Source organism: Leptonotus elevatus, chromosome 17, assembly GCF_054856555.1.
Source record: "Leptonotus elevatus isolate MCC_2025b chromosome 17, RoL_Lele_1.0, whole genome shotgun sequence".
Classification (NCBI taxonomy): domain Eukaryota; kingdom Metazoa; phylum Chordata; class Actinopteri; order Syngnathiformes; family Syngnathidae; genus Leptonotus; species Leptonotus elevatus.
Genome location: NC_141255.1, coordinates 5,566,483 through 5,593,882, shown reverse-complemented (window position 1 = coordinate 5,593,882; position 27,400 = coordinate 5,566,483). Strand labels below are relative to the sequence as shown.

General features: G+C 40.7%; 1 protein-coding gene across 7 annotated transcripts in view; it reads right to left on the bottom strand.

Moving 5' to 3' along the window:
* nrxn2b (neurexin 2b) overlaps positions 1–27,400 on the bottom strand; it is a 273,390-nt gene that overhangs the window by 170,105 nt on the left and 75,885 nt on the right. For 6 of the 7 annotated variants that reach the window (XM_086058190.1, XM_086058189.1, XM_086058195.1 and 3 more), the window contains exons 4-5: positions 23,144–23,173; positions 13,550–13,567 (exon numbers count right to left, since the gene is read on the bottom strand). In XM_086058190.1, coding sequence (XP_085914316.1) covers positions 13,550–13,567; positions 23,144–23,173 — 48 coding nt within the window. The remainder of the gene's footprint in view (positions 1–13,549; positions 13,568–23,143; positions 23,174–27,400) is intronic. The other variant, XM_086058193.1, reaches the window with a different exon arrangement.

Genomic DNA, 27,400 nt, shown 5'->3' with positions numbered 1-27,400 from the left:
GTTCATGAGTTAACGTAGAAAAAGCGTTAGACATAAAACAAAAAGCTTCACGATTTTCATGAGTAGTGTAATTTATGTTTATAATTTTTCTGTAAAACTAAAAACGAAGCAGATATTTTTCGGATTTACCGGGAGTCGTGCGGGAACTAGGCCTACAGAAAGAATTTTGCGAAAATGAACATGTACTATCTTGTGGCATACTTGTTAGTGTTGTTGCCCCCCAAGTGCTATATAGGTACTGGGTTCGAGTCTCACTGTCTCCATTTGGGTTGGAAAATATAAATTTGTCAAAAAGTAACACTAAAACTGTGAGAAATGAACACCCAAAAAATTTAAGGTAATACCACTGACAATGTGGAAAAATAACACAATGTGAAAGTAGATAACACATTGAAGTGTAAAAAAAACAACAACTCTTTATTATGTGTCAAAGAATAACACTATGGGTGTTGTAATTTCACACTACCAAAGAGTTAATTTTTCTTACATTTTTGGAAGTGTAAATTTAACTCCAAACTGGTGAGAACTATATAAACTCAGGGAAAGTGTTAAATTTGACACTATGGGAGTTAAATTTACACTTCCGATTTTACTGCGAGGTTTGAGTCGCACTGTTTCCATTTGGGTTGGAAAATAAAACTTGTCAAAAAGTAACACTAAAACTGTGAGAAATTAACACAAAAAAAAGGAATTACAATAACACTTTGTGGTTAAAAGCAAGACTAAAACTGTGAAAAATTGAAGTGAAAAAGGAAATAACATCTATAAGTGTTAAGAAATAACACTGACAATTTGAAAAGCAGATAACACTTTAAAGTGTAAAAACTTTTATGTGTCAAATAACACTATGGGTGTTGTAATTTCACTCTACCAAAGAGTTAAAGTTTGGTAGTGTAAATTTAACTCGGACTTAGAAATATATAAACACAGGGAAAGTGTTACATTTAACACTATAGGAGTTAAATTTACACTTCCAATTTTACTATGTAGTATGTAGCCAACCAAAGTACTAGTTTTTTTCAACCCCACATGAAATAATAACTGCATGTACGTAAGTTTGCACACTTGACATTCGCCCTTGCTTTCCACTTGAACTCTTCTTGACATTCGCGCAAACACCCCCGCGTGCATCATGAGGCCATTCGACCGAAAGTACAGCACTGCTGTAACAACGCTTCCATCGGCTCCAAGTGTTGATTGGGCCAGCCAGTCAATAAAAGCCCGGCCAGAGCCTCGTCGTCTTATCAGCCTCCCCGCAGCCTTCACCCTCGCCAACAGTCAATAGCTGGAATCCATAAGTGAGTGTCTGAGGCAGGCTCGCGTGATTAGGTGTCATGTCGCCCCAGTAGAACCATTAGCGCCAGTTGCCAAGTGCTTGTATGGCTGGATCTGAAGTGTTTTGGATGCAGCTTCAGGTGTATTCAGTGGTACTCGTGATTTGAAGCAGCTGACCAGCACCATGATGTGTTTCTTGGGAGGCGGCCCTCTGAGCACGCCGGCAGCATGTGACCAGAGTGTTGCTATACGTCTGCACATTTGTGCAAAGCACTCTCGGCTGCCCGCGTGATGGATATGCCTCTTTGTCGCACAGGTTAGAAGGCATCCTTGATGGGAGAGGCCAACCGTTCATCACTCGCCGGCTTCCACCTCCCAAGGCCCCCCGCCCCCCACCCAGCTATCCATTCTCTCCACCCCCCTTTCTTCTTGCCCCTACATGACGAATTGCTTACACAAGAAATGTGTTCTTGGACTTTTGTGCCATTTTTCGTCCCCCACAAGCCTTTCTTCGTCTTTTCACCTAATTGCTTCTTTTTCTTTCCTCTGCTTTTTTTTTTTTTTTTTTTTTCTGTCTCAGTCTTACAGCTGGTCGGCCATCCTCTCATTGGAAACCCGGTGGTTAATGATTCGCCATTGTTTTTTATTTAGTTTCAATCTCTGACCTATCTTTGCTGAAGTAAGACAAATGCTAACTGAGCTAAGCTAAGGTCGAAACTCAATGATAAATCACAATGCCTCAGCTGGCCGATCATTGCAACAATGGGGCAGAAGAAGACGTTGGCATGTCATGGAACACTAGTCAGCAGGAATAAAAATGGAGACCACAACCAACCATAAAAAATAAAAAAACAACTACTGCCAATACTACAACTTGGTGTAGTGTACATAGTGCTCTATGTAACTGTAACAGACCGCTAACAAACCTCTAACACATTACTATTTCCAGCCAAGTACTCTTGTGACATAACAAGTTACTTTGATAAATGTGCTTGTTTCAAAGGTAAGCAACATCAGTATTTGAGAGAATGGCATCTGTTACTACCACCAGTGAGAAATAATTGCCAAGACTTAAATGAAAAGGACACTCTTCTCACCCACAGTGCAATGTTAAACTAATTGATAACAAAATACAGAAAAAACACCTGATTCCTAACACTATGGTACACATTAAAAAAATGAAACTCTGGTATTGAACATAGTGAAATGCATTAAGTGAGCATTCAAATTTCACATTTTCGTGTGTGTTTTAAATTAATTATTATTATTATTATTATTATTATGAATGTTCTGTTCAATTCAACAAAACAAACATTTTACCTTTTTTTAATTGAAATAATTATGTCAAAAAGGTTGCTGTCTTTATTTTTATTAGATTTTTAAAAAACAATCTGTTCTTAAAAATCACGGTTAACCCATTTGCTTATAATTACGTTCTACTTTAAATATCACCATGCTCCCAAAGACATATTTATACGTTTGTTATGCTAGAGCATACAGAAGGCTTTTGATGCAGCCTCTGAACTGAAGAGCACGGTTAAAGCAATGGTAGTTAATACAAAAACGGCCAGCAGATGTTGCAAAAAGCTCTACCCCCCACTGTTTTAAACTGATTTGCGAATAATGATGACACTTAGCTATGTTCTAATGCTAATTGCTGCAAAACGGAAACAGATAGAAATATAAAATTCTGATGAAAGAAGAGACTTTCTAATCTTTATTTTGGTCGTTTTTATAGCAATAGAACACAATATTCTGTGGGCCCAGCATAATCAGTAAAAATCCAGTAAAACAGCCGGGAGCAAAGGGGGTCGCTTCAGTGAAAAGTGGCTTGGGGTGAATAAGTAAACACACTTACAAATTACATTGAGCATAGTGGTTGGTATCTGCTAAATGCAAAAGTTACTTTTTAAAGCAAATAATCAGTAAAGTAACTAAGTTACTTTTTCAAGGTAACGACAGCAATAGCCTACTGTACAAATTACAAAGATGCCTAACCACTAGCATTAGTCGATCACATTTAGCGTTCTTAAGGTAGCTTTGTTTGACTGTATTTAAATATCTGTAATTCTGTTGGCACGAAACATCTTAAAGCTGACTATCATCCCTGAGTCCTCGTCGCCACCCATTTGACCGACTTTGTCCATTACGGTATAAAAAATGCCATTTTCTCGTTTGAGTTTGAAACTTAACTACTTTAACTTGAACAGCGCCCGCCAAGTGGAATTGCATCTCGGCAGCCTCATAAACAAAGTAGGTGTTGATTATGTACACACACGTCCTTCTTATGAGTGGCTGCACAATCATTTATCTTTGTTTACCCACAGCTGACAGAGAATATACCCTGGGATTTATGCACATCCTTGCTTCCTGTAAGTGCTACCTCCACCGCAACTCATCCACTTATCTAGTCGACGAGATGTTAAGTGAAATGCAAGTCGGCTGCGCCGTCGCACCTTGCCATCACCGCTGATGCTCGCTGCCACTATTCACTGAGCGGCAAGCAAAAGGAGCCAAATTAGCCTCCCTCGCAGGCAAAGCAAACGACGTCCGGGATGGGAAGCCGGGGCTGTCAATAGGCTCGTTAATGGGGGCAGCTTGATAAACGGACTCATTCATCATCAATTTCCCTAGTAAGGCACAGAAGAAACGAATTCTCTCCTCTTCGGGCACGGGGAGGAGGGTGCTCCGTCCTTGATGATTAATTTGAATATACACAGCTACATCAACATTAATACTGATTGCTGATTAAGTTCCGATCCATTATGCTCACTCAACCAAGACGCTGTCACACCCCAACCCTCTCCCTTCCTCTTAATCCATTTATTCCTCTCCATTTTCCTTTTGTCTCATTTCTCCTGGCTCATCTTACATTTGCGCGCAGCCCCCAAAGGGAGTTGTTAACAGGGTTCCCTTGCACAAGAGGTGAAAAGATTTTGCACATGCAAACACATTTGACTGGCCAATCATGTCAAAAGCAGACCTGATCTCATGTTCTACGACTTAATTTTAGGATCAGTGCTTGAAATTATCAATTTCAAACTCTTCAGACGAGACTGGACAACATCAAAAGCAACTTGTAAAAACTCGAAATCCTGAGTGATTGAGGTCCAAGGACTGAGCCTTGGGGTACAACAGAGGAAACCTAAAGCTAGATCAATTAAATCCCATCCAACATCCTCTACTTTCCTGACCAGGATTATTAGTAGTAAGCATGAAGAGTGCATCGCTCAGAACTGCCCCCCCCCCCCCCCCCCCCCCCGTTAACGGTGACGCGAGTGTGAGGGGAAATTTAAATCACGCCGGCGATATGCGCTGTCTGAGTTCCCTGTTTATCACGCTGTCATGTGGCAGCGATCACGAGGACCAAAACATGATCTCTTCCCGGCGCCAACGCTTCCAAAGGGTTCTTAATCTCCGAGGTTAGCCCTCGCCGTGACAGCCCGGCTGTTTCCGTGCATACAAATGGTTGCCCTGCTCTGCTCCCGTCCCATCAGGTAGACTTGCGGCACGACTCTCATGGTGGCTTCACGGTGGTGACAAGTGGATAAAGAGCCTTGCGCGGGTCAACGGAGCGACATATTTTGCAGCTTGTTCAGGTGGCTCATTTTCTACTGTTGCTATGACGACAGTAGAGTCAATTGGTTTTAATGAGCTGGACAAGTCAAGACAGAGAACAGATCTTGGGTAACAACAGCCAGGCAAAAAAACAAATAAAGCAAGTGTATTTCAGAAAAACAGCCATCTGACTGTAACCCTCAACTTGGTAGCCATGCGTCTACATACAGTGTGAAAATTTTCCTCAACTGAAATGGAGTCCAAAAATGAGTCATAGCTTCAGGCTTTGGCCTTGACGAAGCAAGGAGGGATGTGATGTGATTACGGATCATTATTTGGCCGAAACGAGGAAAACGGATAGCGTTTCTGATCCCAGACCAGCTGCTGAGTCAGAAGCGCCAACACATGCAACATCACAAACTTAACCTGTCAACAACAACACACCTCCAGTCTTGTTGTTTAAGTTTCCTCTGCCTCCGCTGGCACGTAGAAGAAAAGATGCTCTTCACGCAAGCTATTCTTCTGTTCATGAAAGGCAAAACTGGTAATGGAAAAGCTACACCAGTAGCAATTACAGCGCATTGTGTTCCCTCGTCATTCATCCAAGCTGGTACGAGGGTTTTGTCTTTACACTTCTGCGGCGGCTAAGAAGAAACATTTGCAGAGGAGACCGACGCTTTTCATATGTCACTCCTCCGCTTGGATCAATAGCAGAGAGTCCAAGATGGATACATGATCTCCACATTGCTGGCGTTTTCCACGTCCCCACTGCCAGCTAATTGAAGGCGGTGATAAATCTCTTTTCGCCCCAACTTTAATTAAGTTGCCTCTTTTAATCACTTCTGTAGGCTACTGCAGCGCCTTTCCTTTAACTCCCAATTACTCAAAATGGGGAAAAAGCTGTAATGCTCAATGATGGAATCCAGAAGGGAATCGGTCTTAAGGGAGGGACACTGATGATTTGGCGAGCGGAGTGTGGAAACGAAAAAAGGTGCCTCGTGTTTGTTGCTGTCAACAACAGGCGACCTGCACACCTGCTGATGAGAGAGGCAGATGAAGCTATTCTTCAAATGCATCTGTCTTGCCGCGCCTCAATGTGTTCTTGATGCCAGTCGTGCCTGCCGGGAGGCCCTCATTAGTCCGGGAAAAACCTCAAAACACACGCACACTCGCCGGCACCGCACGCATGGACGCACCAACGCCCGCGTGAAACACGTTGCGTGTCCGCCACTCTGACTGCGCAAAGCCATAAACATACATACGCGTCGCCACGTTACGGCTGACACGAATTGAGTCGGGAGGTTTGAGATAAGACGCTAAACTCACCGACAGATTACTGGCAGCAAAGAGACAAAGCGGTGAGCACTCCGGGGAGCGGCGGCAAGCCAAAGGAGCAGCTGTTTAGGTGAAAAGCGGGGCAGCGTACCTGATGGTAGGCCATTTGTAGTGTGTGTAGTCGCACTGACCTGCTCTCATCATGGAAGAAAGGGCCAACAGTCATCAACCACTCAAATGTGTTGTTGCTCGCCTGGCCACATGGGGGCAGTATCGGATCGATATATATTTACATGTACATCTTTGTACGGAAAAGGCGTCTCCTTGCGGAGGATAAATAATATTAAATTTGATTATATTGAATGTTTAGTGCGTTTATGGGGTTCTATATGTGTATATGTATGTGTTTCCCATTATGAGTTAGCATTAGCATTCTGAGGGAAAAGCTACAGTATATGTAAATCTCCTAGATTCATGTTTAGTTTGGCAGTAAACTTCAACTGGGAGTGGCATGAAACATCTTGAAACATCTTTCTTGAGGAATTGTTCACTAAAAAGTGCTGCTGAGTTCAAAGTGAGTTGAGTATACAGTAAGTAACTAGAGTTCGTAATTTATGGACAAATTGAGTGTGAAGGCTGAGGGGCAGAATGAAAAATTGTGGATTGATTTTGAGTTATATCGAATGATGTAGAATGATATTGAATCAATTAAAATGATATATAGTGATTGGAATGAGATGGACATGTTGATGTCAGAATGGTTTGAAATGGAATCGGTCAAAAAAAAAGGTAGAAATTAGACGAGAGAAAAATAATAGTAATTTTGGCTCTTTTTTTTGGAGGCGGGGGAGCAGTGGGGATTGGATGAACAGTTTAAAGTTGGAATAAATAAGTAAAAAAAAAAAGCTGCTTTTGCTTTTAGTTTGAATCTTTTTTTTATGATTTTGGTTTTGGCGATGAGGGGTCCATTGGGAATGAGTACACACACGTTGTTTGGTTTGCTCTAAGCTATTATCAGTCACCAGGGACTGGAGTTCCACATACACAAGAAAAACAGAGCACCCTATAGTTTCAATCTGGTTTGAAAATGAAATGGATTACAAATGGCATTTCGGGGAAAGAACAACCGCAATCCCCAATTCTGCCCTCCCACAAACAAACACATCCCAGCAACACAGAGCAGCTCACGTGGAAGATTGTTTACAACATCACTTGTCAATGTGAATAGCACAAGCAAATCACGGTGCTATTGTTGACTTGAAAATGACAATCAGGGCTCCATTGTCAGAGAACTTGTTGAGAATGGCAACACACAACAGAGAAAAAGCCTTTTGGATGAGCCATTGTTGACATAGTACAATACATTTCCTTGCAAATGACACTTTTTTGGGCGTTCCTCCAATCATATCACAATTTGTTGAAGACAAAAATACAAACATGATTCTTGGTTTGTTTGCTTCGGCACAAAAGTCAAATGTTGACAGTCGTATGTTATTTGATACAACTAAAATGTGTTTTTCCTAATCAGTGGAATCAAACAAGTGGTCCAAATTCTCCTGTGATTTTTGCTTTTATTTATGTGTTTGCTGTGATAGCAAACCTGAATTGAGGAAATAGTGAGCCTATAGGCTCAGATTTATTTAAATTATATAAAGTACAAAATACTTAACTTAACATTGGAGGGCCATAGCATGGGTGCATATACTTCAGTATCAAAACACATATAGCTACTATACATATTTATATAGCCCTCGTCCTGTGCTTTCACTCAGCTCTGATCGACAAGGATGCTCATGTCTCTTAAATCCGCCTGATCTTACAACATCAACTCTGTCTCATTACGAGTGCTGGGCATGGCAATCGTCGCGTTATACACCCACCACTCCTCCAACTGCCTGCTTTCCTCAAATCCACATTAAGTCGAGCTCCTGAGTGTGCGCTCAAGTCCGCTGCAAACTAAAAGCACGATAATAAACGCGGTGTTAAGTTAATGCCAAAAGTGCGCTTCACGATCAGCTTCTGTATTGGATCTGTGCAGGTGTCCCTAATAAAGTGCGTACAGTATTTTCTGCCATAACAAATTTTCCACTCCTAGGCAACACACAAACATTATTTGGAGTCCCAGAGATAAGGATGCAATTGGAAAGGGGTGGGGAATATGGATTATGTCTCAGGAGTAAATCTGCATCCTTCACACTTGAAAATGAGGCGACTTCCTGTTGATGCACAGGATTTACACATGAGGATTTAGACAATTCCCAGCCAGTGACATTATCACCAGCTATTTCTGGACCCACATTTTAATTAAATGCTCTCGTTTGCCTTGTGAAAATAATGTAGCCAAATGCTTTCTTTATTCACACATCGCAAGATTAATGGCAAAAAAGGAAATCATTTCAATACATTTTACACACACGTACATACACACATATTATATATATATATATATATATATATATATATATATATATATATATATATATATATATATATATATATATATATATATATATATATATATATATATATATATATATTGATAGGGGTGTCAAAATTAGTGCATTAATTTTTAGTTGATTTAAAGTTCCTTTAACGCTACAAATTTTTTAAACACGTGATTAATGACCGCCCCTTACTTGGAAAGACTGTACTGGAGGAAGAAATACATTAAATAATAATGAATATATTGGTGGAGACTGCGGGGTCAAGTTGTATTTTATAATTTTATAAATGTGCAGAATTTCACAAGTTACTACTTCATGATAAAAATGCACTGAGCTGTCACCAATGTCTCATAAATGCAATGATGCCATCTAGTGGCAGAAAATGGCCTCAACACAAATCAATATCACACTTCACAGTTTTTTTAATTTTTAATTCTAACTCAATTTTATAAATTATTATGAAATTACTGTATCAATGACTACAAAATGCAGCCATTAGTTAAATTGTTTTTACCACTTTTACAAGAGTATGGCAACTTAGAATTTTTTTTTTGTACATTTAGAACAGATTTGTGATTAGTGTTGAGTTAACTATTGAAGTCATGCGATTAATTATGATTACAATTTTTAATCATCTGACACCAGTAATAAATACATTTCTCCTCCCTTTCCACACGTCACAACACGGCGGCATCTGTCATGCGATCTCCTTTTGAACTTTTAACCGCAGACCCTCTCGCGCTCCGCTGACACGGCGTCGGCAAACAAATACAAACAAGACACAATGAGGCTGAGATGAAGTTGAGGGTGTTACGCAACATTCGTCAGCTTCATTAATTGATGACATGGCTGAGCTCCTACATGGGGGCAAATATGCAAAAATAATATCATTAAACTTTTATCATGTTTTGCTTTCAAAGCATCAAGTCGACATAGCGGCATTTTGCTCATGGAGGAAGGAGCGATTTTTTGTGTGAGCGTTTTTTTCTTGACACTTTCCCGATTTCTTGGTACTAGATTGTTTATTTGATGCATGTGTATATACATTATGTGAGGCCTGCGCTTTTACACTACGACGTCATCCGTCCCTTGGAACATATTGCATTTAATTGGTTGATCGCGTCACAGATGCCTGCCTTTTTTAACAAGCACATTTGTCAAGCACTTTATCTGCCTTTGCGCGTACGCGCAGAGTAAAAAGTCACTCATCACCACAGCCAACACGTTTCAGGTGTTTTAGTGGAAAATGTCCACATGTTGTCTGGTACATATAAGACAGGAGACAATAATACTTTTGCTCGCATCATAAATTCACAAAACTCATTATGCATGGACCATATAATACAGTTAATTACAATGTGTCATTGCCTTGAACACACGCAAGTGGTCTTCTTCCGCCGTGTTCTACTACGACCTAAAGGTATGAATCCTGATCTGACTGAGAGTGACCCCGACCTTGTGTTCTTTGCGTTTGCGCTGATAACACTCGGGGTCCATCGGGCCTCATTAATCACTTCAATGTGTACCACCTGGACATATACCACGCAGTGAAAAGACAATTTTCTCTCTTCTCATGTAGAATCTTCTTGTGGAATCTTTATACGCTGAAGCAGTGTTTACGTATGTTATTGTTTGTAAAGGAATTTAACAATATCGAGGATTTGTACCAGCTTATTCTTAACTACCGGAGTTGGGAGCGCCCATGTATGTGGCTAATCGAGCTTCTGACTCCCGTCGGGTCACCTCTGAAGCAGGCTGCGCTCAACAAGCGAACACGCTGATGGAAGCATCCAGCAGTTGCGACTGATCAATGCCCCATGTCATACTTTAATGTGAATGACGAAAGACGTGTGTGTAAGTGTGGAACTCAATTGCTCAGTGGGGAAAAACTCAAAGCACATTTTTGTGGCCACAATAAAAATAACTAAAGATACAGTGCTCAAGCCGCACGAAGATGAAGCGGCACAAGGTTTGCAGGTAGCCTTGCAGCTGGCATGCTCCGCATATATTGTACGGTTATCACTTTTGTTAAACCATAAAAATGTAGCGTGGTTGTCATAAAGAGAAGAAGTAGGCGAGAAAAAAAGGAGTGAGTGACTGACTGATGTCGCCCACACATTTTGTGACAGAGACTGCATGATTCACTATTTAATGTACGGGAACAAATTAAATTATAAATATAGTAAAATATCGTATAAAACACAATATATGTATATTGTATAGAATGCATTTGTATGGCAGAAGTTTGAGATTCAAAGAAGAGATGCATCAAAATTTGAATCATCACAAAACCACTGTCAGCCACTCATGAAAACGAGTTGCCGCACCCCCACAGAGTGTGCAACAGGATTTGTTCACAAAAATAAAAATAAAAATCAGAAATTGTTAATTAAGCAGCATTTGATTTTAATGAAACTTGGTGTACTTGTTGATAGTGATGTCACAACACTAGATCTCAAATTTGAGGTCAATCGGAGCAGGGGTTTGGGAGCAAGGGGCCACCATATTTGGACTTTTTGGACAAAAAGATGTACGGCCGCCTTCATTTCTACAACTTAGGTTTTGTTGGAACGAGAATTCAAAAACACATCAAATCCCACAAATCACAATTATGCAATCATCCGTGTATGTTTTAGTAAGATTTTGACCTTTTGCTTTAGCTGACCTTGTGGATCACATGACCTTAACAAAAGTTTTTCTTGAAATGTAAGCTCTCACACTTCAGTTTCATATTTAAATGTTTTGTTTGTTTGGCAACAATAAGGAGTCAAAATATCCATACCCTCAGACTTTCAATGAATATTCAACTTTCAATGAATAATCACGTTTGTCTGTTATCATGTAGTAGTTACAGCCGGCAAGTGATATAAAATGTATATTTATTTTCTGAGGGAATAGCAATTTTAAGCTCCACTAATAACGACTTTTGCTTTACCATGAATGCATGCAGCCCAAATGTCCTGGTTCAGATCCCTTGATGAGTCCATTGTAAGACAGAGGAGCATCGCATAGCGTAAATAATGCCTAAAATGGTGCAAATGAGCAGCTCTTTAATGTCTTTTTCACAGTCGGAGGGGTTGAGAGCTTCGACTCCTCGAGCAGTAATTATATCTCAGGTAGTTCCTTAGCACCCTCCGCTCCGGAAATGTACCACACGCTCGGCTGTTGTTGGCCATTTGGTTGTGGCCCGTTCAGTCCGGGCTGGTTATCAGCTGGCAGGGAAGATAACCGCTCACATTTGCATGGATAATAGAGCAATTTTATGAGTCCGACAAAAGTGTGCAATGTGATGATCAAGGTGATGAAAGCAGTTCATAAATGAGGAATGTTAGGATTCACAGCAGGGATGTTTCTTGCCGTGCCTGCGTTAGCTCAGAATAAAGCCGCTTACGGAGCAGAATAATGAATTCCCCAACTGTGGATGAATGCATAATACCAGATGTTGGGAGTTTTAAACAAACAGCTCCAAGCAGCGCCACTTTTGTTTTTGAGGTTTGTCAGACTGCTGCCGTTCTGTAGGGAGTAACGCAGAGGAAAACAATGTGTTCTGCTAAGTGCTGCCCTCCACCCAGCGCAGAGCTCGGATCCCCCGCTTTATCTTCCAAATTGTGGAATGCGCGTCTCGGTGAGCGTTCTCCCGGGGCGAGCGGGCCAATCCTATTGCGGCACTCGCCTGGCGTTCAAGGGAACGGCAAAAGCGGGAAGAAATACAAGGGAAAGGAGAGATGCTAATCATCTACCGGGTTGAGAACGCTGTTTTGGGACGCTGAGACAGGCAGATGCAAAGAAAGATGTTTACATCTCTCTCAAAGTCATTTGATGGAGTCTAAAAGGCATGCAGATGAAGATCTCTGCTTTCAGCTTGGCGGACGAGCAATATTTAGCCCCATGAGCGAAAGCCTGATATGCTTTGCATCTGGAGGACAACCAAAAGATGCCTGCAATTGCACGCAGTCTCTCGCTCTCTTATTACAGGCGAGCATTAATACCACTACCGTGTTTACGCAAAACGTTCACAATTGTCACCAAAGTAACAGACAAGAGTGTGAACAGCAAAACTTTCATAACTAAAATAAATCCGAGCAGATGCAAAGATTTTCTTGCCGGCTCACGCAGCCCGCAGACTTGTGACTTCCATATCCTCATCCTGCACAGCACAGATGTCTGAATTTGCAACTTGTTCTATATGCATAATAGAATATGACGTGTTATGTATGTGATGTGTATGACTTTTTGGCTCATTACATGAAGTGAACTGCATTAAGTCATGCTATTATACATTCATAGGGAAGCTGAAGAAGAACCTAATTACCAAAAAAAAAGAAAAAAAAAGAAGTAACACTGACATCAGCAAAAAAACGGACTGTGAAAGTGCTTCAGGCAAGAGTTTTAAACTGAGCTCATCTTGTTTCCTCAACACTTTTGAGTGAGGCGCCGATACGTTTCATTAGTCTGTCCGTCACATCATCCTATCCCGGCCTGCGCAATCCAAACGACGTGCTAATAGAAAGCTAGCCTGCTGTGACGTGTCAGCATATATACCATAACGGAAAAATACAGGACAGACGTTTGGTCTCTGGCTAGTGAAAGCCACACACGGCGCGGCAGCATAACAACCTTGTAAACAAAATTAATGAAACACATAATAGCGGCCATGCTCAGACAGTGTGCTCTACAGAAATTTACATTTACATTGGAAAGCAAGGCAGCTCGAGGCTTGAGGACATCGGAGGGGGATTTAACGTTGTCACAGTGTGCACAGAAAATGGTAAACAACCACCCAAGTGAATGTATGTGACCAGATAAGGAAAGAACAATTTTAAAAAAAAAGGAGATCATTCTTAAAATAGCAGAAAAGAACCAACACGTAGGTCTCGCCGCTTGGCAAGGCATCCAACTAGGACCGCTTGTCATCATTGACGAGGCGCGCACACATTACAACAACGAGCCAATGATGGCTCACAGAACGGACATGAGTAAGAAATGAGTTGTCTTACCGCTTTGAGATGAGTCCCCTGAAAGAGAAGAGAGGGAAAAAAGATGAGTAAGTCACCTCAATAAAAAAAAAGAAAGAAAGGAGGACATCAGATGCACAGGCAGAGGGTGGTGCAAACATTCCACACAGGAAGTCACTTAATGAGAGCATACAAAAAAAAACATGAAGGCAGCGTTCATATTTCCTATGTTTGCATTTATATGCAAAAGAAGGTAGAAAAACAACCTTTGTTCTAATTATGGTAGAATCATCAGATAACACAATTGAATTATTTTTCTCCCCAAAAGAGACCAAATTTAATGGCATGGATAATGGTTAAATTATGACAACGCATAATTAGAAGCCGCAATTCGGAAAGGTAAATAAATCATCAATGTTAATTGCTCTTGGCCAGACATCTTGTCCGTTTGCATTATTTCTTAGCGGCTTGGATAATAAATAACTCTTTGAAATAGCGACTGTCAGTCAAAGTCCAATCGACGTTACTCAAGTAGTACTCATCAAAGTGAAATAAGCATAGCCCAGTACGGCACCAACGATCATTAACAATACATCAGATAAGAAGACTTTAGCTGTAACCTTAACAACATAGAAATTATGTTAAATTACTATTGCCTAAACTTCTAAAGCCAACAGACAGTTCTATGGGATAACTGAGCATTTCCAAGAAAAACAACCGGAACAACCGGAATCCCGACCAGAGTAGGTGGATTATTAAGAGTGACAAATAATCTCAATCCAAGATTTGAGATTGACTTGGTTTAGTCTCTAAGAAATCAAGGACTAAATTTACTTGCTGTCAATAAACCTTTCTAAACTAAAATTGGCAATATTCGTGATTTAGAGGAGAATTCATGTAAACACGCACACAAATCCCCAAAATGTTCTTATTTGGGTTTCTAAACCCCCAGTTTTTGCTCTGGGATATGATACACAAAAAAACCTATTGACAAAAAAAAATGTAATCATAAAGATTGAGTCCTTCATAACTTTGCATAACAAGACTGTTTGGCCATAATTATTGATATTTTTTTTATGGTTATTTATTACTTTGCTTCTGCAGTGAGAGTCAACTGGAGCAAGCTCTGTTGCCAGGTAACAGCCACAGAGACACAGCTGAGTGGCTGGCCTTGCCGGGGAGAGTGCGTCCCACCGAGCACTGCTTCCCGGCAAGCTTGAGTGGCTCTAGAGATGGAACGGGACGCGCGATCAAAACAGCTAGCGCGGCTTTCGCAAATGGAGGGCAATCTGAGACAGAAAGGCGCAACGGTGGCTGAAAGCCAGAAACGAGTCAAAATTGTGCATGGCGCTAAATGTTGTTTGTTTATATTTATGTTACATGACGGGAGCTGGCGGCCGACTGCTTTATACGACAAGCCTTTGTGGACTCAGTTGGGTTACACGGTGGGGCGGTTGAGTTTAGGAACCGGCGGAAAGTTATGGACAAACAATTCAAATTTGGAATATGAAAGATGGGACTGATTTTTGGAAACGATGCCTGCGATTTAGGGTGGGGCTGGACAGAGGTGGCAAATCCAGGTCCAGAAAGATGGAACTGAGTAAAAAGCTAAATCCAAACTGTGGCAAGGTTTGTACTCTCTCGATCTGGATTTGCCACCTCTGCCTGGCACATCTGAGGGAAAGACTTTTGTTGGAGTGGACCGATACATTTTGACGTTTATGGAAAGGTCTGTGATGTGACACAGGTTGACTGGCGCACCTCACAAATACTCATCCTGTTTCAAGACCCATCTCTCTCCTGGACCCTCCCGCTAATCCCCTGGACTCGATGCTGAGGCTGCAACCTGTTAATTCGCCAAATCCCCTTTTGCTGCTCTTCGGTCATACCTCTCCTCTGATATAAAATGGTTCTCAACAGGATGCCAGAGCCGTCATATCTGCATAGAGAGACTGTCCACAGCAGAATTTTGATATCCAAGCAGTCTGTTTTTGTTTTTCGAAATAAGATCCTTTTTCCTCGCTTAAAAAAAAAACATCCATATTTGATAGCTTATTTCATGATATTCTTTGCATCCACAACCTCTACCCTTCTCACCACCCGCCAGCCCCTTTTCACAAAAGTGCTCTGCAATTTGCAGCCAGAAAGCCGATGTGTAATTTGAGCCTGCCACGACCACTGCCTGGGCATGCCAATCAAATGGAACAACACTAAACACTGGATGTGACAAAATGTTGTTTTTCTTTACAACAAAATGGAAATTGCATGAATAAATATTCAAATTGTCAAAGAGCCATGCCGCTCAGATTGTGGTATTAAACTGTCAACATGTTTTTATGTCTGTGAGAAAAAGAGCATTCAAAAGGGGACACTTGATTTTCGCGTGATTTAGGTAAAAAGCTTCTAATAGAACTTTGTTTAAATGTCTCACAATGAACAACGCGCAGTATTTTTGTTTAAAGATTGTAATTCAGTTTGATGGCCGGTGGTACGATCAACAAATATACTCACTGGCTAGAACACTTTCTGCTCATAAACACTTCAAGGTGTCTAACCGTGTAAATGAAAACCGTAAGTAATTCCTGACGATGCCTGTCAGAGGCTCCGTGAAAGGTCCTACCAATTATACACAAGCTATAAATTAATTGAAAAGAATGTAAAGGGAATTTAGTGACATTATAAGCAGAAAAAAATGAAAGAGACTTTAAAGGTTTCTCCAAAAGGTTCTTCTGTGCATTTGCTCGAGTGACCGGCTATTAAGGCTCTTGGACTCGTGCTGTGCTGCTCCACCGGGGTTAATGGTGTGTGGTTACAACTCCAATGCTTGATTAAATTACTCATTTGAGGCTGGTATTAGTCGATTAATCTACCAATTAATTGGCTGGGGCAAAGGGATTATAACTGGGTCTCTGAGTTATAGCCTCAGAATGTTGTTGAAAAATTCAGAAACCTCTAACTTCTTTGGTTTCATCGGTAAAACTATTTTTTTTTTAAATCGAGAAGACATAATATTAAAAACAATGCCGTTAATCAGCAAGGATCGGCTACCTGCCCCGTGGATTGCAATTTCCATCAAGGGGCTCTAATGTTATTCCACTTGCCTCATTGCCTCTGCTCGCATGCTCCGGCGAGCACAAAACCCCTCACACCTCTTGCAGTGTGTTATATATATATATATATATTTAAAAAATATTAGCGTGAGGCGAGCTGACTTTACCAAACCTTTACCCGAATCTCCTCTCATTGCTATCAGTTTTGTATTTGCAATTTCTGGAGCTAACTACAGTATATTCCTTCGGGTTGAGTAAGACATTTGCTAACGTGAAATGAAAACACAAACGTAGGACTGACATCCCGCCTCCCTGAGGCGCCGTCTTGCGCTGGAATATGAGTTGCCTCCATCTCCGCATAGTGTATCTTAATATGCTCGCCCTTCTCGAAATCCCCTTTATTCAATTAGAAGACTCTAATTTGTGAGTCAACATATTTCATTAGGCCGTCCTCCTCCCTCACTGAGGGGATTAACTTCTCCTTCCGTTTTATTCACTAAATGCAGAAACATCACATTCCTGCAGGAGAGGGGAAATCAGAGCAATTCTTTTTGTGCATGACTTTACATCTCAGTCATCCCTCTAGTGTTCCCCCCTTCGGAAGGACAGAATGTTACTTCTGCAGCTATCAATTTAGCTGCAATCTAAAATCCTGGCCGGGGAATCCCACACACACACACATGATTTATTACAATATATATTTATTTAATTTTAATTTTAATTTCATTTAAAACCAATTCAGTTCAGTAAGAATATTTCATGCCACTTGTTTATTTTCTATATTGCTAAATGGTAGCTATTGCTCTATTAAAGCTTTAAAATGTGTCCAATTGCACGGAAGTGTATTGCATTCACTTGTCCTGTTTTTTTTTGGGGGAGTATTTTTTTTTAGTTTAAAAAATATATATTTTCCTCTGTTTTTCTGAATATTTTTTTCTGTTTTTCTAAGTAATTTTTCGGTTTTAGATTTTTTTTTCTAGTTTTTCTCAATATTATTCTTAAAAGGATTTTCCCTCAGAGATTAGAGAACAAACCACAATACAATATACACATTCATTCCTTTATTGAGAGCCAGTAAGTAAACATGACCATCTTATTGCTTATGGAGGTATGCGGGAAAGTTTCCACTTCCGCTATTAGCGAGTCTGCAACAAGTCAGTTGGAGTTCACAGGTAAAAAAATAAATAAAAAATATCCGAAAAACAGAACACCAGCTCTGTTTTTTGGAATACATTTTTTTCTGTTTTTTAAATAAAAAAAATTCTCTGTTTTTTAAATAATTTTTTTCTCCCGTATTTCTGAATATTTTTTTGCAGCCTGTTTTTCCTGAATATTTTTTTGACAGAAAAAAAATATTCAGAAAAACAGACAATTAAAAAAAAAATACAACGCTCCCCCCAAAAATGTGTCAAAAAACCTGTTTGTTTTTTTTCAAGTGAATGCAATACGCTTCCGTACCAATTGCTACTGAATATCAGATATTTCTCGAATGTGCATACCACTATAACATACTACCAAGGGACAACACGGTGCCCTTGAAGGTTCACTTGGAAAACACTTTGTAAAATGTTACAATTAATGAAGTGCTAAACCAAACGAGATAAGTTTGAGGTCCCTTTTTTTTTGTGTGTGTGTGTGTAAAGCACAAGCAGTTGTTGCTTTTGTATTTATTTATTTCTCAGAGCCATTAGTCATCCAAACAGCTTTCCTCACCTCACCGCCTTATCTGGTATATACCTCCATCTCCTACTATATGTCACCCATCTCACGCTCCACCCTCCCCATACCCCCCCCCCCCCCCCTTCCCCCCGGTGGCCTTAATTACAACTTGTAAAAACCCGACCTGGATCCAATTTCCACACTCAAACCGCACTGCCCCCTAGATGAATGCCCCACTGGCCAAATTTGATTAAGTTCTGTTGAAATTATGCGTTTCGATGTGTGCGTGTGTGTGCGCGCCATTTTTAACATTTGGGGAAATGTTGACATTGTAGTCGGATAGGGAAAAACGCAGTATTTATCATTTATTATTTATTATTTATTATTTATTGCTGAAATTAGAATGCATAACATAAATGCTCAAAGTCAGTCAACAAGTGAATTCAGAGAGCAAATATTCACATTTATTGATTATCTTGTTCCACATTGTGTTTCAGACCATATGTACAATCTGAAATTTATTTTCAACTGAATGAGACAGTGTTTTTATTTATACATGTTCAACTTACACTGGCTCTATAAACTTTGTGTAGTTGTTGTTTTTTTTTAAACAAGTTGATATATATTGTTATAAATCATTTTAAAGGTACATGCTGTAAATTTCTACATCGATCTGGTAGCCTTGACATCCTACACAGGCTCATCACACCATACAATCTCAATGGGCACTTTTTAGAATGAAGGTGCAGTTGCGCCCCTGCCTTGTGCATAAAAACAACCTCTTTTGAACTGAAGTCGTTGATTGACAGTTTGCAAGATTCAGTTTCTGAAAATATTTCTACAGTAGTTATTCATTTTCATTTATTCATTCATTCTTCACAGTGCAAAGGTAGCGCAGCATTTAATATAACATAGGCCTTCCTTCCTTCCTTCCTTCTTAGCCTCCAAATCTTGAGCAACTGCCAATTTCAGAATGTCATTTAAGTAAGTGGTCCTTACGGTGGTCGTGGTAATCAGTCGGGGTGGGAATCTTTGAATGTCTCACGATTCCAATTTTTGGGTGCGCGAATTGATTCAGAATCGATTTTCGATTAAGATTATGATTCAAAATTATTTGATTGAAAATGATTTTTGCTTCAGTTTATAGATGTTCAAGAAATCGTAATGATCCACTCCAGTCTGACTCGCTAATGCTAATTAGTGCTCTACTCGCGACACTTTTATCGCTCAAAAGAACAACTCCATGCTGCAAAAAAAAATACTTTTATTGGAATAACTTGATCGTGACTTTTTCCTTCTACTCTCAAATGTGGCTACAACTTAACAGTGTATCAGACTGCGTGGAACCACACTGCTCCTAAGTGGCCAAATCGGGTACAACATGAACAGCGCTCCCAATAAAGGCACACACAAACAAAGGGAAGACAGTATAAAATGATTTAAATAAAATCGATTTTGGGACATTTAAAATCTATTCTGAATCGTACTAAATGAGAATCGCGATTCTTATGAGAATTGATTTTTTGGCACACCCCTAGTAATCAGTGAAACTTCTAGTGGACAGAATTAGCAACAATATTTATTGTTTTTGAAAAATGCCAGATGAATTAGCATACATTTTCCACGTAGTAGCGGAATTTAATTGAGAGTTTACTACCTTTTGTGAATGTGACACAAAACCGCATGTAATTTGCTACCGCCGCTGATGACGATCAAGGAGGGTGGCGTTGTTGTCCTGGACGATGCCAAAAAAGTGCTAAACGGAGCCCGTTCTTTGAAGAGCGTGCGTGTCATTTAAGTGCGTGTTCACCGCACGCATGATTCACGCTGTCACTTTCTCCAAGTGAAGCTGCCAATAACGGCGCGTGCCTCGACTCGGAAACGCCGCGTGCGCTTCCGACTGATCTAAGAGTGGCAGCCCGACGGACCGACAACGACCTTCACACACCTCGCCGCTCAAGGTCCCACAGTGTAGCCTCCGCCCAGCCCTGTCAATCAGCATCAGCCCGGTGACTGTAATTATGGCATTTAAATGGACTACTCGTTTAGCACCGGCTACAATAATGAACTCTTGAGATTGGTGATTAAACGAGTCGGAAATGTAGAAACTTCTGAGTTCACTTTTATGTCTTCATTTTCGAGGAAATTCATTGAAATTCATTTAAAATGAATGAAGCGCTGTTGGCTCCATCCTCTTTAAAAAAGCAGCTGTGGCCACACAAACACAGCGAGTCTATAAACTGCCCTCAGTGAGCTCTGAGCTTGATGGCTATCGTGACCTGGACCTAGTCTATTACATTGCAGGTTAGATACAGATCCGGCTCAATACTCCCTTCATTTTCCCTGCGGTATCTTCAAGGAGATCTACATTAGACCTGCTGGGACACTTTCTCCCAGGGCTCGCTTAATTTAATTCTCAGTATGCGTCTACCTGACTTTGGAAATAGGAGAAATTTGGACATCCAGACCAAATGGACCATGAGTGAAAAGCATCTGCAATCCAAAAGGGTGGAAACGGCAGCAATTTAGATCCTTTAAGTAACTTGTTTTTTTTTTTACAAGCAATACCCAGCGTGTTAATTCCAAAAATAGCTTCTAAACAAACTGTTAGGGATGCACATGAGCACCTCAGTCTGCTGACTTCAAACCACAAGGAATGGGCCGCGAATTGGAAACAACTTTACATTTTTTTGACTAAATATACCCGCAGGCCACTTCATTCCATCCAATGAGCTTTGATATCACAAAATATTATAGTTCCCCTTATTTAGCTACGTAAGCATGTTCGCAACGACTTACTGCAAACTGCCACGACAATAATAAACATTAATACCAACACTCTACTTTATATGCAAATGCTCTCTTTTTTTGGAAGAGAAATGTTGGCAATTGAATCTAATCTGTTGCCTGCCCAGCATGTGGCGTCTTCCAAACGGCGAGATACAGATCAACGGTGACTGTGGCCTGGGGTTCGTCCTTGCATCAGCGGTGAAGGACAGCCGCGGCTTTAAGGAGACTTGACATTGATTTTTCTGGCCCTGTTACGTGACGGCTGACGTGACGGCCCGTGATCATTAACGGCTACTTTTTTTTCACACGTTTGAGGGAAGCAGGAGATATGTAAAGTAAAAAAAATAAAAAATCTGGAAAAAAGAGCAGGTAATTTGCTAACGCGTCAAATGTTTTAAATAAGGTTATTGATCCCCCCCCCACCCTCTCCCCTCCTTTTTTGTCCATCCACATTGGAGCAAACCATATTAATCGTGGAAACAAGGCGATCAATATAAATGGCTGGCTGGGCAATGTTCGATGAATAATCAGCTGCTTCCCCGTATAACCGATTTGTATTTGCATGCGTCCTTTGTCCAAGTTAGCTGCCTTGTGATTTCATGTTGCTTGAAATGAGCCCCATACATGGTGGATACAGACTAATAGTAAGCCCTTTGGATCAATAAAGTCCTAATGTGTGGTTTTCACATTTATCTAGTACTTTCTATTATCTGGAAGTGCGCGCGGCTGTTGACAAGATTACGGCTGAAATAAACAGCCAGCACAGACCTTTATGGATTACATTAGGTGTGGAACGTATGGGATGTTATAAGACGGCGAGCTCGGTTGAAGGAGAAACATTTTTGAGTTTGAAGGGCAAATTCAATGCAAGTCCCGTCAATTTACTAGCATAAAGATACAAGAATATAGGACGAGGAAATACGGTCAAGTGCTTGGCGGCATTATACATCCAGCAGGTCCTTTTAGCGCGCTGTCCGACTGATTCAGTACTTGTGTTTTCACGTCTCGGGGAACGTCTGCTTGAATGAAGCTCGAGTTTGAAGGGTTGGAGTTAAAGCAAAGTGATCTTTGCCCACATGAATCATGCACTGCAATAATAGAAGAGAGGAAGATTTTTTTTTTTCTTCTCCCACAGCAGCAAAGGTCAGAACACTCACTGACTCCTGCTCTTGTTCACTCCTTTCGATTTTATGAACTCAGCTTTGACACTTCCCTTTTTCTTTTCCTGCGGACAATTCTGACTGAGCGTCCGGTGGCGTCGAAAGGTCAACAAATGAGGAGAGCAAAAGTGAGAGAGAGTAAGACAGTCCTCACTTGGAGGCCAACAGCACAAAAAAGGTCAACAGAAGGAGAGAACCACGAGGAAGTGTAGCCAATGGGACACTACTAGCATGGTGTAAAAAAAAAAGGAGAAAAAGAAAGTGTATTGAAAGTCAGCTGCAAATGATTTGAACACGTCGGACAAACAGCGAGCTGTAGTGCATGATAAATGAACGCTGTGAATGAATTGAAAGCAGTTATCAGAAACATCACAACAGCGGCAGACGTGTTTTCTTTCTCAAATCCAGCAGCTATTACATAAGAACTTGAACGAGAGCCCTTTAAATTCACAGGATTGCCAAACAATAGGAATGTCAGCAGAGTGGTGATAAAAACTCTGCACATTCAACACAAACACTTTCACCTTGAAGTGTCAGTGAATGACCAGCAAACATTCCCAATGAAACCATAGTAGCTGTGTTTTTTTTTTCTTTTTTTTTTGACAATAGCAGAAGAGTGTTACCTTCAGCCCCAGGGTGAAGTCATCGGGGTCAAAGTTGGTCAGGGGTGAAGGTCCAGGACGTTAGCCATAGGACAGGACAAGGGGTGGGACACACATTGGTGGTCACAGTGGAAAAACACAATGACATGGCACAAAGGAGAGAGGGCGGAGGAGTGAGATGTGGGGAGCATTTAGGGAAGATGATCCAAAGGGTTGAAAAACGAGAGGATTTCAATGATACAGAGGAAAGGTCAGAAAAGGGTAAGAAAAAGAAAAGCTGTTCAAAGGGCTGAGGGCAAGGAGTCAAATCCTCGGGAGTCAAATAAAAAAAAATAAAAAAAGAGAGAACCCAAACAAAAAGGAATGAACCCATACCTTGGTCGTTTAACGTCAGGTGCGCCAGACCTTGAAAGGGAACAAATAGACAAAAAGAACAGAAAGAGGAAGAAAAAGAAGGTCATAAAAGGCACGGGAAGAACAAAAGCATTGTCACAACGTTGGACTGCAGTTTGTGACAGACATCCTGGGGCAGACTTGGATGTCAGAGTTCAAACCAAAACAGAAAAAAGAACAGAGAGAGAGAGAGCTCGAAAGAGAGAGAGAGCGAGAGAATACCAACAGAAAACAAGCAAACACTTTTTGAGTGAAGTGTGTGAAGGGTTTTGAAAAAAAAGAAGCATTTTTTATTTGGCGCAACGCCCGAAGGCTGTTGCTCTCACAAATGCTTTTTTTTTTCCCTCTGGAGAACTTATGGAACACAGAAAAAAACTGTTTGGCAAAAAAAAAAAAAAGGCTTCAGCTAAATTCGCTCTTGATGTACTCAAATTGTTGGAGAAGAAAACCAACATGACGCTCTGCAAGGTCTCACACAGACAAGGTCGGATGCGTTATCTGAAGAAGTCAAAGATTAGTCCGACGCAGATAATAGCCGCGATCGAAAATACTGACTTGGCTCACCGTAGGCAGCGCATCTCACGAGAACTGCGAGATAACCGGCAACGTTCGAGTCCGTAAAGCTCAAAATGCCAAAGCAATTCAACCTTCCCAAAATACGAGCCAGGAAACACCTTCAGTGTCTGTGGAATAAAAACACCGCAAAAAGGATGGAGCGCTTCAATCTACCGCCAAGTTGTTGTTCATGATAACTATGGCCTTAAAAATGACCTTTTGTCAACATGTAGACTGCGGCCCAAAAGCAAATACTGAATATTTTAATAGCCATGTCGTGGATGAAGAAAAAAACAAACAAACTACTCTCGGCAAGAAAAAGCCTCTCCTGCCGGTTCAATTGTTGGATTCTTAAATCTGACAAAAGCAAACACAACTCCCCAAACAAAGCAATTGGATTTGACTTCAGGCGGGACATACGTTCAAGAGCCGCTCGGGCAAGTCAACACCATTCAAGGGAACCTGTCTCGACTCAATCGATAAATAAAACCTATAGCTCATTGGAGGCTCGCCTTTCCTCTTCCTACCGTTGCCACAGGAGCCGAAATACCTGAGAAATGTCATCCGAGACTCTCAAGAAGATTCAACCAGCAAACGTTTGCTTTTTGTTTTGGACTTTCTGGTGCTGTCTGGCGATTGACACCAGACAAACAAGACACATCTCAGAATTTAAGCCTCATACCACAGTTATCGTAGTTTCTAAAACCCTCTTCCCAAACAGTCGGAATAAATACACCGAGGGGGCGGGAGGGGGGTTTTTCTCTATCTGACCGCTGTCCGGTTTTCTGCCGGCCCTATACAAGGACTCCAATCATAGTCACTCCACCACCCTCTGTTTTTGTTCCCTTACTCATAATCCATTAAGCAGATAAGGCAAAGTCTCCTGCGACGACACAGAGGCGCTGTTCCGCTGCATACCAAAGCGGTGAAATTGTCCAACGCAGGCAGGGAAGCAATAACAGAGGGACGGGGGCAAATATGACAGGGGAAATAAAATGTGCGTTGGGGGGGGGGGGGGGGGGGACTACAGTAGGTTTGTTAAATGGCATCTATGAGGAAGTGGTGCAGCATGTTCGTCAATGACCTTGCCAGGCATTAATGCATCACAATGTCCCCCGGACGTGGAGACGTGATGATGAGCCACACAAACGCGCAACAGATGTGTTGGGTCTCAGGGCGGCGACGACGCTCGCTCGCATCGATCCGTCGCTTCCACCCCTCCTGCTTCCTTCCATCAGATGGACACATGGACCACGTCTGCGGCGTGTTTACTTCCCCCCGTAGCGAAAGGACGGCATGTTAAATAGCAGCATCCTCTCAGGGCTCTTTTGCAGCATATGGCTGCCACACTTTACATACTTGCGCTTAATCTTCCTCTTTATGCCCAAATGGTAGGATGACACACCAGCGGGGGGGGGAAACGTTCATGATGTATTTCAGCATTCAAAGCGTGGCCAAAAGGCGAGCAATGGCAAGAGTGAGTTTGTAAAAGTCACGTAGAATAACACAAGAAGGGGAAAAGGAAAGGTTGCTGCACCCTTGGCGTGTGTTATAAAAGGGAAACGGCATCTACAAATCAGTGGCTCTTACTCAGCCCGGGCACTGTTAAAGTTTCATAGCGTAATCATTGCCGTATGTCTCACGTAACCCAAAGGTGCTGGCGGGGCTCACACGCCGTTTGTAAGACATTTGTTGAAACATGGTTCTGATTGAAAGTGAATACAAATTCCTCTCAGCAGGCTCATTCATATTGCATATAGTGTCTTTTCACAGCTTAAGTAATATGGAGATGGCTCGAATTTAAAGTGCTGTAATAATTCAAAAGGATGAGATAGTGAGAGGTGAAATATTGAGAGTTATAGAATCGTGTTAAAGGGCTCTGAGGCTCTCGGTCTTTTCAATTATTAATAGAGTGCGCCCACTTTCAAAAGTTACATGCTATACTTCAGAACTACTCACATTTGCCGACACACTTTTTTTGGTAAATAAACATTATAACATGTACGTTCTTTAAGAACCAATATAACTATTGAGCGACATGAGACCATTCTTGGGAGGACGGTGAGATGAAGCTATGTGGGGCTTTCTGGTATGTGCAACATGTGCGACCTCATTTCTGGGGAGCAATGTTACATGAAGGTGACAATCGCTAGATGCAATTATGCATGTATTCACTTGCGAGGAATTGACATCTATGTAAAGATCAACAGTAGAAGTAACAATATTGAGCTCTTAAAAAAAAACAATACTGAGCTCTTAAAATTAAAATAAAAAAATAAAATAAAAAATAAAATAAAAATAAAAACAAAGAAAGAAAAAGAAGAAAAAAACAAAAAAACAAAAAAAAAACAGTAGAAGTACTTTATATGCATTTAAATTGGCCCTCTGTTTTAATGACTTATTTACTTTATTGATTGATACTTGATATTTTTGATAGGTGAATTAATAAATTGAACCAGCACCTCACATATTAAAAAAACATATTGAATTGTCTTTATATATATATATATATATAGGGCTGTGCATTGCTCCAAAAAAGACGATTCAATATGGTTTTCAATACGTGAGGTGCAAAATGCAGTTTGACTCAGTGGGATTACGATTTAATTAGATGTGGTTATGGTACGGCTCACTTCGAAAGGGTATGACGCAATGCCTTTTTGGTTGTCCTTTTACAAACATTTGAATGAATTTGTCAGTACTGTATATGTGCCATTCCCTTAAGATATATCACTCCAATAAAAGACAATTGTGTATCTCAATATATTCTAAAGTGCAACGATTCAGTTCTTTAAAATAAAAAAAATTTTTTTTTAAAACAATTGCCTGGTTCAAATCCTGCAACTATTTACGAGCAACTTTGCAATAAGGTTGACTTTTTTTTTATTTGTACAATGCAAGATTTTCTTTGAAAATATTATTTAATGTCGTATTTTTATTCATTTATTATTTAATACTTTTGAAATCAAATGTAAGCTCCAGAGTGATGTTAAAGCGATACTTATTAAGACTTATAACTCATTTTCCAGTATTTGATTAGGCATTGTGTATAAAGAATAAAAGTGCAAATATCTCTGGCATTTTATTCCCTGCAATTTCTTTTAAACTGATTAAGTATTAAAATAAGAACATATCGTGGTGAACGTGATCGTGATGTTGTATCAGGTGCCGTAAACGACAGCCGCCGTCATTCACTTGAATGGGCGTTTTCTGACATAATGGGAACGAAAAAGTCCGTCTTCTATCCCAATTACTGCGCCAATTCTTAAAACCTCTCTGGATTTCACTTTCCTTTCTTTTCTTTGGTCCTTCCTCGGGTCTCCTGACGGCGGTGTTCGGTTTAGGTGAACGGTATGGGATTTTTTAACAGGTTTTTGGAGAACTAATGAATACACACACACTCACACGCACGCACATACACATACTCACCCACATACAAAATAATAAAAAAATAAATAAAAATAAAAAAGGAGCAATGATGATGACATGTCAAATTGGTAAAATTACCGAATGAACAATACTGAGCTCTTAAAAAAAAAAAAAAAGAGAGAAAAAATAAATAAATTCTAAAAACCTCAGCACGTCAGGTTTCATTTCATTCCGTGTGGGGAATGGGGCGGTGGGGGGGTCTTCTAATGTGGACTAAAGTGTGCTTAGCACACAACATGTAGCATGGCCTGTCAG